The sequence below is a fragment of the Haliotis rufescens genome, unplaced genomic scaffold (genome assembly GCF_023055435.1).
Source record: "Haliotis rufescens isolate VD_foot unplaced genomic scaffold, xgHalRufe1.0.p SCAF_9, whole genome shotgun sequence".
Lineage (NCBI taxonomy): Eukaryota > Metazoa > Mollusca > Gastropoda > Lepetellida > Haliotidae > Haliotis > Haliotis rufescens.
The window spans coordinates 16,831,084-16,844,410 of record NW_025964383.1 but is presented as its reverse complement, the minus strand read 5'-3'; the positions used below and the strand labels follow the sequence as shown (position 1 = coordinate 16,844,410).

The 13,327-nt window shown below is 40.2% G+C and overlaps 1 protein-coding gene across 1 annotated transcript in view; it reads right to left on the bottom strand.

The window, feature by feature from the left end:
• The window catches only part of LOC124119714 (glypican-6-like), a 109,139-nt gene that overhangs the window by 80,912 nt on the left and 14,900 nt on the right, over positions 1–13,327 (bottom strand). Inside the window, exon 2 of the mRNA XM_046482317.2 lies at positions 7,742–7,900. Coding sequence (XP_046338273.1) covers positions 7,742–7,900 — 159 coding nt within the window. The remainder of the gene's footprint in view (positions 1–7,741; positions 7,901–13,327) is intronic.

Sequence of the window (13,327 nt, the reverse complement as noted above, 5' to 3'; positions counted from 1 at the left end):
ATACTTTATTAGGTCATTTATGCTAAAGCGATGTAAACCATTATATATGCCTATCAAAGACTTCGCAGAAACCGTGCTTGTATAAATTTCGTTGGCTTCCTTTGGATATGGCTGACACAGCCTACCCACATGTGTGATTCGAGTTGCTAAGCGAAATCAGTATACACGTCCCTGATATGCTGCCGATTGGTGCGAGTAGTGATTCAACTTGGATTGGAATTGACACTTATTGAGGTTAACTAATCTGCATAAGCACCGGTTACGTGTTCTTTCATAATGGGATTATCAGAGGATAGTAATTGACACAACTGTTCCCAAGACTTATTTATTCATAAAACTATACAATGACAAAAAAATCATGATAATATACATGTGTGTCTGTCTCAACAGTACAAGTCATCTTCTGGAATCCTGCCAGTTTTCGGTTTTTGATCAAGCGTGTGCCTGTTGGAGACTTAAAAGGGATTAACTTTGGACCACTGTCGTGGTGAATTTACTGCACTAAATCTATCGTGAAAGAACGGGGTAGCGTTCTGCAGAGATCCATCATTCATCGCTGACGTGATGACGCCAGGTCTTTGGGACCCTACCCACACATTGTCCATCTGGTAGCAGCAGTTGATGGCTGAGGTGTCGAATTGGTTGCCTGGTTCTTGGTGAATCTTCATCATGTTCAACGGCAAGGCGATTGGTGGTTATACCCGGAAAGCATGATATCTGCAGAATAAAAAAGACATGTCGATTTCATCCAATTGATGAATACCTGTTTTTCAGTTATTTCGAATACATCGAATGCTGTGTGTATAGCTGTTTGTAGACCATTTATGAAAATTTATGATATCTTTGAACGGTTGCATGTTCCACAAGTGTGGGTTTCATCTTTACTTCGCAAGCCTCAGAACTGTCGAGTAACCATTAGGGTAAGTCGAGTTGTTTCGGCATATGTTATATTCCCAAATCCCGTCGAATCAATGACATCAACTATTATCAGTAGTATATTTGTTGTAGCATAACACGTCATCCGTCTAACGTTTGTGGTTACACGCATGCGCTTTTAAAATAAAGTTTGGTAGCGGAATAGAAATTGAACTAGTACGCTGCTACAGTTCCTTACTTACCCATAAATTGTGGAAAATACCACTACAGGACACACCGACGCGTGTGTAGTGACTGGAAAAACTTCGGATCCCCATCCAGTAGGTCCACGGAAAGAATGCACATATTGAACTAAGGACGAAAACCTTTTCGTCAGCTGATCCATAACTTTAGTCTAGTGTGGATGAATAAACGGTTATGCTCACGCTTGACAAATCTAAATATGACGAATGAATTAACAATTGTTGAACAGTTGCATTAGTTTACATGACATCAACCACTACGTCGTGCATGGATATTTGTTCATAAAATAGCAATTGCTAAACGGTAACAACATATATTCAATATGAAACAGCACGGACCTACATGTGATGCAGGTGATTAAAACCGCTTAGTTGTGGGCATAGTCTGACCACCGACTGGCTCACACTGGCTAATCCCCTTCTGATCGATCAATATACAACTGTATCGTGTTAAAATATGCACTCGTCTATATTTCTATTATTTCAGACATTGTCATGTTACTGATAATACGGGATTAAATACGAAATGCTATACATTATCATTGCCTGTTTTCAATTGTGTTCATACAAGAACATAATTCAATTTCGTCTGCTGTCATTACACCACCAGTTAAAAAATTATATGGGAGGGGGCATCAATTGGTGCGGGAATCGTATATAGGTAACTTTCGGGTCTCTCGAGGGGATACGTATAAATAGTAATCCTCCAGACTTTTACAAACGAAATATATTTTATACTGTTAGCACCTTCTTTGTTTTTAACGAGCCTACTATCAAAGTTCTTGCAGCAAATACTGTGCTATAGTTAATCACTGTCACTGCCCTTGTGCAATTGAGGCTGTAATTTGAGAACACGGTACCAGCACCAATTGCCTTCAGTTGTATATTGTCGTTTAACAACGCGCATTTTGATAGGCTGACTGTTGACACGTGAGCAGCCAAGCTCAGGTATTAACCGTTCGCTATCGTAAACATTGTCGTTGACAATACACACGGGTTCTCTCTATACCCGTTATTTCGTTATAAGCGCTTTCATCATTGTAGTATTCTATTCTATTCTCATCACTTTATTATGAGGACAACAAAACGCGGGTCAGTCGTCTCGCCGGCTCCTCTTCAATTAGATCGCGTAATCACAAGATGCAAATTAGCATAACACCGGAAATCCTGTTATTACACGATTGAATATTCCATTCAATACTTTTCAGATATACGAATCGTGCATCAATGAACGGATTTATTTCCAGAAACACCGCTGACGAACAGGTAGATGTGAGCTGATTGCTATTTCCGGCCTATAATTTACGAGAAAATACATGCGGTATTTTTAATATCTGCATATAAAACAATGCCAAGCAGAACAGAAAATATAGGATACTGCGCATAATATGATAATGATCGTGTATACACTAATCGACAACAAAAACACGTCAATGTGGCTGCTGCTCAGATAGGTGTCGTTTGGCGCAGCAAGAATAGAGCGAACCGCAATCAGGTGGATTTATCATGATGACTAAGCGTTTCTCCACTGCCACAAAAGGCTAAATTGTATATCACGTGATCGGACATTTTGATAGTTTTTCTTGTTATATCGCCGAGGAACAATTATCGCTAACCGTTATAGCGCGCACGTGGTTGCATCTCATTTTAGTTTTGAGAGTCTTAGTTTTCATAACAGGGGAGAAATATTTATCCGAAAACAATGATCAAAAGGACTCTTGTGCGGAAATATTTTTTCAAAACCCGCAATATTCACCTTGCTCAATATCTTCAATATCCTATCTTCCTCAAAATACAATTCTGAAATCTATTTGAGGTACACATAGGGATAAGCAAGATCGAATTTGGGGAATATTGTCAGTTTGCAAAGAACAAATTGATAATAGCATTTCTTATTAATTTTGGTGAATTAAAATAATATTGAGCGCGAAAACTGAAATATCCCCAAAATGTCATTTGTAAACTGGAACTGTGGGCGTGATCACGTGCTGTAAGGCGATTGCGAGAGCTGGTACAATAAGTCACCGGTAAAGTTTCCACTGTTCCCTATCGTAGCACAGACAGACATTGTAACGCTATAACCGAAATCAACTGAATCTTATTCAAGAAAGCGCATATGCTCACAGTTTCACAAAAATTAAAGTTATTGGTACATTCAACTTTGTAGCCTGCAGCCTCGGGTTTCGCGGTACTTGTCATAAACGGAACAAATGGCACTCACTAACATTTATGATTATTCACTCCTGTTATGCCAAAAGTATGTATTTATGATTTGGCTACTAGTGAAGAAAGTACTGCTAAGTATGAAATTTTGGCCCTAATTATCTCCTAATATATCCTGACCACAGCGCGGGAAAATGTGCGGGCTACGTAACTTCCGTTACCTTATTAGTCGCCATGAATATGTAGATGAGCTAGTTCAGCTCGAGAGAGAAAGTTTATTTGGGAAACTGCCGGTCATATCGCTGTCCATTGACAGATGGGGGTAAGGCAATAATAAAAAAATAAAAGATACCAGAAGTAAGTATCAATGCGATAATGACCCCTAACTTGCAGCAGACGGAACATTCCGAGGAAATTGAAATTGTTTACGGAGCGAGCACTTCCTGGTTACTGATTGTCATAACAGACACCCGCTAAAAGGCGTGTCCCGCGTGAGCGACCGGAAATCACAAATGCCGCGATACGATGAATGCCGCGGTACCACGAGGTCAGAGTATACACGGAATATGCCAGAAATAACATGAAAAATGGCGATAATTGGTCACTAGCTTCGACGTGTACACTTTCAAGTGTATCCAGTCCAGAATGACATGTTGACATGTTTTAACTGTTCGAAAATAGGGTATGTGAAAATAGGAAGGCGGATGCCCCGATGCACACGCGACCCGCCAGTCACGACCTTGGGTGGATTGTTGTGGTCCCTCTCGGCAGTGGGTGATTTTACATAGCGCTTTAATTACTTTCGCGGAGGTCGCGGGTGACAGCACAGCCACGGTGATTGAATTAATTAGTATCAAGCGCTTCACTGAGTACTGCGGACCGCACCGTCTCGCGTACAAGAGACGGCTGAGCCGTCACGCGTACACGTTACGTCTGTGACTGTTCATAAGTGTCAAGATTTCAAGCTGCCAACAATTTGGGCAAGTCATTTGCCTACTTGAATTCCTATCTAATATCAAGATCAACTATTTGCAATTACTGCTCCATAAATACTCTATTTCATCAGTTTCTCACATTACTTTTGACTGTGTAATAGCTTGTTGTTCGATATTTGAACACATAATGATCAATTAGCACCATGTATTATTATGTAATTAACATTACATAATTATTGTTACCATTATAGTCATTTGGAAATAACTATCATGAAGTATGCAAACACCCAATTATTGCTGACATATTCATTTTTGAATGTTTCGCATATTTTACACAGGGAGTGGTTAGTGTTTGTTAGGCAGTATGGCACTAGTCGGTTTACATAAATTGATGTCAGGTGTGTCAGGAACATGGCCAGAGGATGTGATACGACATCATATCAATCAGAGAGTCTATTGGGAGATGTTGCATCACTGAGTGTTGACATACCTTGTGTTATACACAACCAGGCACTGACTAAGCCTGTTATACCATGGCAGGGGGGGTACTGTTATTCCTGTTATACCATAGCAGGCTGGTTACCTCGGGGATGGACCATCACCACCTGTCACTGGCCAGATGGGAGATATCTGGCCTGTATAGGGCTTATCACATCTACCAGCCTTCATATCAAGATAAGATGGACTCTGTCCATTTCTGGCAACATTAATCTGACATTCTGACAGAAGTCCACAATTCATGAACGATTTCATAAATGATTTGTGACCACCAGATACCAGATACGCACATAAATTTCTGATTACCAAAACTGACATATGAAAATCTTGGACTTTTCCCAAATGTTTTGTTCAAGAACAAGGGTAGTAATTTTCACCGATTCACAGATGCATTGTGACTGTCAATTCATGACCAGACTATTATTTCAACGACAAACAGCAGGTATACCGCTCAATTAACAAAAAAAAAAAGGGTAAACAATAAACAAACAAAAAAACAGAAAGACAAATGTATGCAGTAATATCAACAAATAGTAATTCCTGAGAAGTTTCATATACATGTGAATGAGTGAGGGTGCATGATAGAAAAAGAAGGCAGAAGAGGGAAATGAGAAGGGAAAGAGAAAAGAGGCATGATAAGACCAAGGTGATAACATCAATCCCACCCCAGCCCATTTTGATCTCTCGTGGGGATTGTGGGTTAAAATTGCACCTATGCTTGTCCAAAGAGGCGAGTGAATGGATTGGGTGGTCTGACTCAGTTGATGGCAATGGAATCAAATCCCAATAGAGTTGGAGGTTGCTCATAAACTAAACATGCCTGGTCAAGAATGGTCTAATATTTATTGGCTGCCACCAATCAGTGAATGAATGAGTATGGTACTGCATCGCTTTTAACAATATGTCAGCAATATCACAGGAAGGGGGACCCCAGAAATGGGCTTCAAAGATTGTACCAATGCCGGAATCAAACCCGTGACTTTGGTGTGACAAGCGAACACTTAAACCAATAGGCGACCCAATCCAGACAGCTGAGATACTGAGATATGCCCCCAGACAAACAAAAACTAGCTAAGCATTTATCTGTATCCCTGTGTCATAACTTAAAAATTGTTTCACCGATCATGATGTGTTCAGTAAGTTTGTGAATGTAGTTTTATGCATGATTTCTCAGTTGTAGCAGAGAAAAGATGTTGAGATATGTATCACGCAGTGACATTCTGTATCATTGCGGCCCAATCTGTCATGAATACCATATGTACCAGATCATGCCCAACAGTATATTCAGATGGGACATGCTTTGGTACATCTCAAACGAAGGATAAGAATGCCTTTGAAAGAGGCTCCAAGCCCTGTCTTTGACTGGTGTAGCTCACTGGAGATGAGAAAATGAGGGTTCAATCACACTTCCAACAATGTTTGCTGATAAGGGCCAAGAAAATCACTTTCTGTGTTTGCATCTGTCATACCACTCAACACCCTGCGAAAGCTGGAGGACAGGAATTGAATTCTTTTGTTGGACTTGCTGTCAAGGTTACATAAAGGTTGATGCATTTGCTTGCTCAAAATAATATTAGCTGTTTTTGGAAACATTTATCAAAATCCACCATTTTCCTGAAGCCCCTGTTCAGATGATGGGCAATTTGGGAAGACTTAATTCAGAGGTTTGTCACCAGATAATGCTTTCACACAGATGGTCCCACTGTGAAATATTGAACAGAATTTATTTGACAGTTTCATAAATACCACCTGAATTGGCTTCACGGATTCTTGTTAGATGTTTTCAAAACTAGGATGGACTGGGGATCTCTTAAGGGCATCTCCCACGTCCAATCTGGACGTTTACAGCACTGCATAAACTGAGGCTTCTTCAGGTTCCACAGTTGCAACTCATGAGTGATGATATGACCCTAGAGCAGCAGCCCACACATACAGCCACACACGTACCAGAGACACAGGGTGTCTTATGGACCAAGCAGCCCATATATACATGACACTGCCACTCCTGTACCAGAGACACAGGGTGTCTTATGGACCAAGCAGCCCATATAAACATGACCCAGCCGCTCCTAGACCAGAGACACAGGGGGTCTTATGGACCAAGCAGCCCATATATACATGACACTGCCACTCCTGTACCAGAGACACAGGGGGTCTTATGGACCAAGCAGCCCATATATACATGACACTGCCACTCCTGTAACAGAGACACAGGGTGTCTTATGGACCAAGCAGCCCATATATACATGACACTGCCACTCCTGGACCAGAGACACAGGGTGTCTTATGGACCAAGCAGCCCATATATACATGACCCAGCTACACCTGTACCAGAGACACAGGGGGTCTTATGGACCAAGCAGCCCATATATACATGACCCAGCTACACCTGTACCAGAGACACAGGGTGTCTTATGGACCAAGCAGCCCATGTATACATGACACTGCCACTCCTGGACCAGAGACACAGGGTGTCTTATGGACCAAGCAGCCCATATATACATGACCCAGCTACACCTGTACCAGAGACACAGGGTGTCTTATGGACCAGTGAGTGAAAGCCATGCACATTTTAGCAGAGGTAGTTCATCTGGATATTGCGAGAGAGTTGTGCGTAACACTGCTGTGAACATTATATCAGTCATAGAACATCATGTCAACTTCATCTGGTAGGAAAATCCCAATGTGATGCAGGTCTTGCACCAGTCAATACAAACCTCTCTATACCCCATGCCGCCCCTGTATACCCAGTGACACCCCTATGGAGCCTGTGACACCCCAGTGACACCCCTATGGAGCCTGTGACACCCCAGTGACACCCCTATAGACCCTGTGCACTACAGACCCTGTGACACCCTCTGACACCCCAGTGACCTCCCTTTATACCCTGTTTGCTACAGACCCTGTGGCCTCCCTATATACCCTGTGCACTACAGACCCTGTGACACCCTGTGACACCCCAGTGACCTCCCTATAGACCCTGTGCACTACAGACCCTGTGACACCCTGTGACACGCAGTGACTTACCATCAAACTTGCGTGTGCGTGACGAGAAGGTGAGCCTGATGATCTTGTAGGCCTCCTCCAGCTGCCTGGTGTGGTCCTTCTTGCTGAGACTCTGGAGCTTCTCCTCCATCTCCTTCGTACAACATGTCTGCTGCTTCGGGCAGATCTCCAGGGAGGCTCCTGCAACACCACAGCACCATCAGTATCACAGAACCATACATCGCCTTCCACAGAATCAAATATACATCACACAGACAACTGTTCACTAAAACGGTAACAAAAAAACATACCATTTCTTTTTTTACCATGCATTGTTACCTTGTAAAATGGCATGCATTATTTGCTAAAATCGAAATCATATTCTAGATCTTGAAATATTGCTTCAGAACTGTGTTCTCACTTGTGCTCTAAGTGAGGGAGTGAATGTATGTTGTTAAATGCAACAGTCAGCAATACTTTGAAATTATCTCAGTCTGACAGAGTAGACACAATTTATGGATAACAACTTCTTTAATACTGTAAGGGTGACGTTTCGGTATAGATCCTTATACCGTTGTCAAGCAAGGATCTATACCGAAACTTCCCTTACAGTATTAAAGAAGTTGTAATCGCTAAATTGTGTCTACTTTGTCATCTGTCAACTTCAAAGCAATGCCTATCAAACAATTCAATCTCAGTGTGAGCCAGGTGAACTAGTGACTGAAAGCATAAGCAAGGATCCATGCTATTGGATGTGTGTTTGTTTGTTGTTGAATGCCACATTCAGCAATATTCCATATGATGGCAGCCTGTAAATACCCGTGGCCGGATCAGACAATCCTGTGATTGATATTATGAGCAACGATCACAAAGTGTGGGTGCATTGATACACCATCAAGGAAGTCATGGAGACTGACAACAATATACATTAAGTCGCCTCTTACAACAAGCACAGGCTGCTGGGGACCCGGGCTATAGCATGAGCAAAGGCCCACCTCCCTATGTGGTTTAGAGGACAGAGCAACTAGATGGAGGAAGGTTGTGGTTCAGTCTAGCCTAAAACCCTGTTTTATATCAACTAAAACATATAATCAACACTCTGCAATACATATAGGCATTGAGGCATTGTCCCCCCCCCCCCCCCCCCAACTAGAGCAATCGTTAGTGAAAATTCCCAAAATAGAATTTAATGAATCACAGTTCAGGTTTTCATATTGAATCATTGGCAACAGGTCCGATGAAGAGAAAGGCCATAAATAATTATTTTTACATTATCTTATACAATACTAAATTTTATCAAAATCCCTCCAGATTCTCAATAAATAAGACTAAGCCACACACCAATTTTTGCCGTCCGTTTTCTTCCTAATTAACCTGGGGACACATAGTTTGAAATCCTAGTTAAATCACTGTGGCTAAAAGTAGTACAAATACCTATCACACATTTACGCATTTGTTCCATCAATACACTAGCAAACTAGAAGCATTAATAATTGCTGATGCAGTGGAGAGCAATATTTACTTGCTCCTTCACTCTGTACACAGGACCCGGGTATTTATCTAGACCTGCTCAGAGGCTGATACTTGGCCCCAAGTTTGAAGCCATTGTCACTGAAAATTCCCAAATTGGAATAAAATATTGCCCAGTTATGTTACTTCAGAAATAAATAACATAAAATTTTAAAAAATAATAATGCTATGGCTTATGCAAGTGACTTGTATTTAAATTATAACAATAGACAAGACCAGACTTTAATTTTCAGTTTAGCAGTTTTGTACTGAATGGAATATGAAAACACATCACAATTTAAGAAAATAAAAACTTTAAAGAAAGTCCCAGTTTTGAACAAAATATAATTTTTTACATTTTGTCTGCCATAGGCACTTTCTTTGGAAAGCTAGATGAATCCCTGAGACCACCAACTACAACGCTGAAAATGTCTCTGACAGTGAAACATTTTATTCCGACTTATATCGCTCCACCTGTAATCAACTATGTAAAGTGTCGTCTTCTCGTATCACCTCCGAAACTCAATACGTCACGGCCCAACTCAAAGGGACTATCTCCCCTTATCTGTCTTCAGCCATGCAGACAAATTCTCTATGAACATCAATAAAACAGCCATAAAGCCCAACTAGGAATGAATGACCCCCTTAACATTCACTGCATCTGTCCCACCCTACCATACCCAAGCCAAAATTTATTTTCTGAAAATGCACTGGGGGAGAGATTAGAGTGTATTCTTCAAGCAAACCGACCATGACTGCCTGCCTGCCGGCACAAAGGCTCCCCCTGGTGACAAAAAACATTCTCGGTCGTTCAGAGCCTCACTCAATAACTAAGCAATTAAAATATTAATAGAGTCAGTATAGGTGAGATTTTCTTTAACCACACGGCACATTTTATGGAATCGTCTATCATCTAGAGACGCAAAAGGCAATCATAAGCCACGGGAGTCTGGGCAGGGATTGCATCACTAAGGAGAGAAGTACATGTTGAGAGTCCGATTAAAATGTTGACTATGAAAATTAATATGAAACTAACGACGCTCCATAAGAAAACATGATACGGAAAAGGAAATCAGAGTGTGTTGAAATATTTGATAATCTGATTTTGTTACACAGCTGTAAATTCAGATCAATACTTTAGCCAGACACATCAGCAATGCTGACAGCTGATCTTCCCAACATGTAATCCATTCCGAGCAATGAAACCTCCCCCATGATTTGTGTGGTAGGAGAAATGGTTTCGGGAGCATTCTCTGAACACCAGATTATCAAATCGGGCCAAACAGCTGAACTGAATGGAGAGCAGAGTAGCTCACGACTAACTTATCGGTATTTTTTGGTCTGTTGTAACGCACAACTGTTTCAAGATCATTTGAACAGAGATCTGAATTCCCCTCGGAATATATAACAGTACCCAACACATATGACGGATCGGAAAAAGATAGACTGTGATATAGACATTAACATGAGAGCCATAGCAGTGTAGATACAAACACAAACTATCTTCACAAACACCCATTCTCATTGCAAGACGGTCTAGGACAATTAACTGACCACTAAAATATCAAGTCCATCTAAATGTCCATCACTAAACAATGCCCATTTGGTATCGCATTCTCAGACTCATAAAGCAGCCGTAACAAATTTCTCATCTCAAATTTTGCCTATGCAGACAAAGGCTTTAATTAAGATTGATACTATCTGTCGAAGTGATTGACAGCATGGAATGTCCAACAATTTAGCAGATCATATCAAATCACTACTCATGTGTTAGGGACTTGTCCCCTATCATAGCCTTGGTGCATGGCCAATGGGCAATATCTCTACCATGCAGATCAAAACTTGAACAAATTCCTACTGGTCATCTGTCGCTGTACGTGTATCCCATCAGGCCTTGGGGCAGCCTGTCACATGTTGGTCATCATGAGATTAACAAAGGGGCAGGTGAATATGATGAATAATGCCCCTCCCTGGTCCTCTCATACATCAGGACTGTATCTCATTTATATCCTGCTGTGATTCATTGTTAAAAGTATTAGCATATATGGCCATGCTATACGGTATAATATCTACCTTTAGAGCCGGCTTGACCAGGTCACAGGAAGTATGGCCTGGCTGAATATGTTCCCAATTTATCACCACTTAGCAGGGCCTTCAGTAATCTCTCAATAAATAGGGTACCAGTGTGTGAAAACAAGTCCCAACACACTGCTATTACCACCATATCCCATATCAAGTTTCACGTAAGTCATATTAACATTACAGCAATATTTTTTTACTCTTATTTCTTGTTTTCAATACATAAAACTTCACATAAATTCTTCAAAAATTACAGCAGTATTTTTCAACTATTGCTATTACATATCCTGAAGGTTTTATTTGAGTCAATTCTCTGGCAATGATACTAAATCCAAGCCATGTCACTGCAAAAAGTGTTTCTGAAAATATTTTTGATGTTCCTCCAAAGATCTGCCTTATATCAATTGTTGCTACATAATTAATATAAATGCTGTTATTTATCCCATATTTACTACTGTGTGGAATTATATAAGTCCTACTATTGTTGAGTATGTTATATAATATTTATAGTATAGATTGTGTACACTGCCCCGTTGAGGATGTACTGTGCAATAAAAATATTTACAATATCTTGTATTTTGTATCTAATGTATCTTTATCATGTTAATCTTATTCAAAATTAAAGCAATATATTTTCACACTGCAATGTATATGCAAAATTTTCTTTGATGTTTTTCTTTTATGTTTAATGTGTTACATAACAATCTTGACCAATCAGTACTATCCTTATTTCCTTCAGCCAATCATCTTTCAGCTCTCTTATAGCTGCCACCTTGATAATGACATAACAAGGTGGGGAGAAAGCTATGCATGTTATAGTCGTTGAAAGCAATTTAATTTTCATTTTATGACCTTGTTAACATAGATGAAATAATAAAAGTAATAAATGTAATAAGATGTCAAGTTATCCTGAAATGTACACCATGTTGATTTACAACCTCATACACTTATCCTATGACATTTTGATTCACAAAAAGAACTGTTTTTGCATGAATATAGTTATGAATAAAATTTCTAAATATGTTAGTAGCTTCTGTGAGCCTGTTAAATGTTTGCTTTGTCATATTAAACTTGAACATTACCATAACTACTTTCTTACATTTAATATTTAATAAACAAAATAAGCCATAAATCTAACATAAATCTATTATCGTTTCACACGTTTCAGTCATGGCAGACAGAAAATCACCATATATATTGGGGGAGGAAACATACAGTCCTTCAAGGTATTCACAATTTAAATACAACTGGTAATGTCCATCTTCATAAGAAATGCCATTTCCAAAATCATAATTTTGAGTGAGTGAGTAGGACTTAATGCTGCTTTGAACAGTATTCCAGGCATATAACAGTATGTCAGCTTGAAATGGGAGCAAAGCCTGAAGTGATGCATGTCCACTTTGGTGAAACCCACGAGCACGGGTATGGTGCTGAGAAACCTAGAAACAAAATCAGGGCAATCCAGACGTTCAGAATGACCAGTGAATTTCTGGCTCAGAATCAACTGCAACAACAATAGTGCCGGTATACAAAATGATCATGCCTCTGTGGTGTGTATACAGTGGAATATAAATAGGCCTATTATTATCATTATAATCATTATTGTTTAAAGCACAAACATATCTAAATGAACTTCCAACTCATGGTATTCACCGCGCAGTTCAATTCTCATTTGAAACCTCACTTTTAGTTAAACATCAGTGGCACTTTCCCAGACAGGAATTTGAGAATGTTGTTGAATCAAAGCAGGAGACAAGCATGGCACCCTGTCTGGCCCACATATACCATGTACACAGCTATTTGTAGCAACCCCATTCAGGCTGTCAAATAACTTCTCCAAGGTACCCAGATGCTAGATTAAATTTCCAATGTTGCTTCCCAGTAATGGGTGCTAGATTCATACGATCCACTGCCCTTAATCCAGGGCAGCTTTCACAGATGGAGATTACAAATATCAGTGTGTGTTTTCTCCTCTCAACAAATGAAGAAAGTGTCACTATTGTCCCTGACTGGTCACAAGGTCTGGAGCTTGTGGAAAAA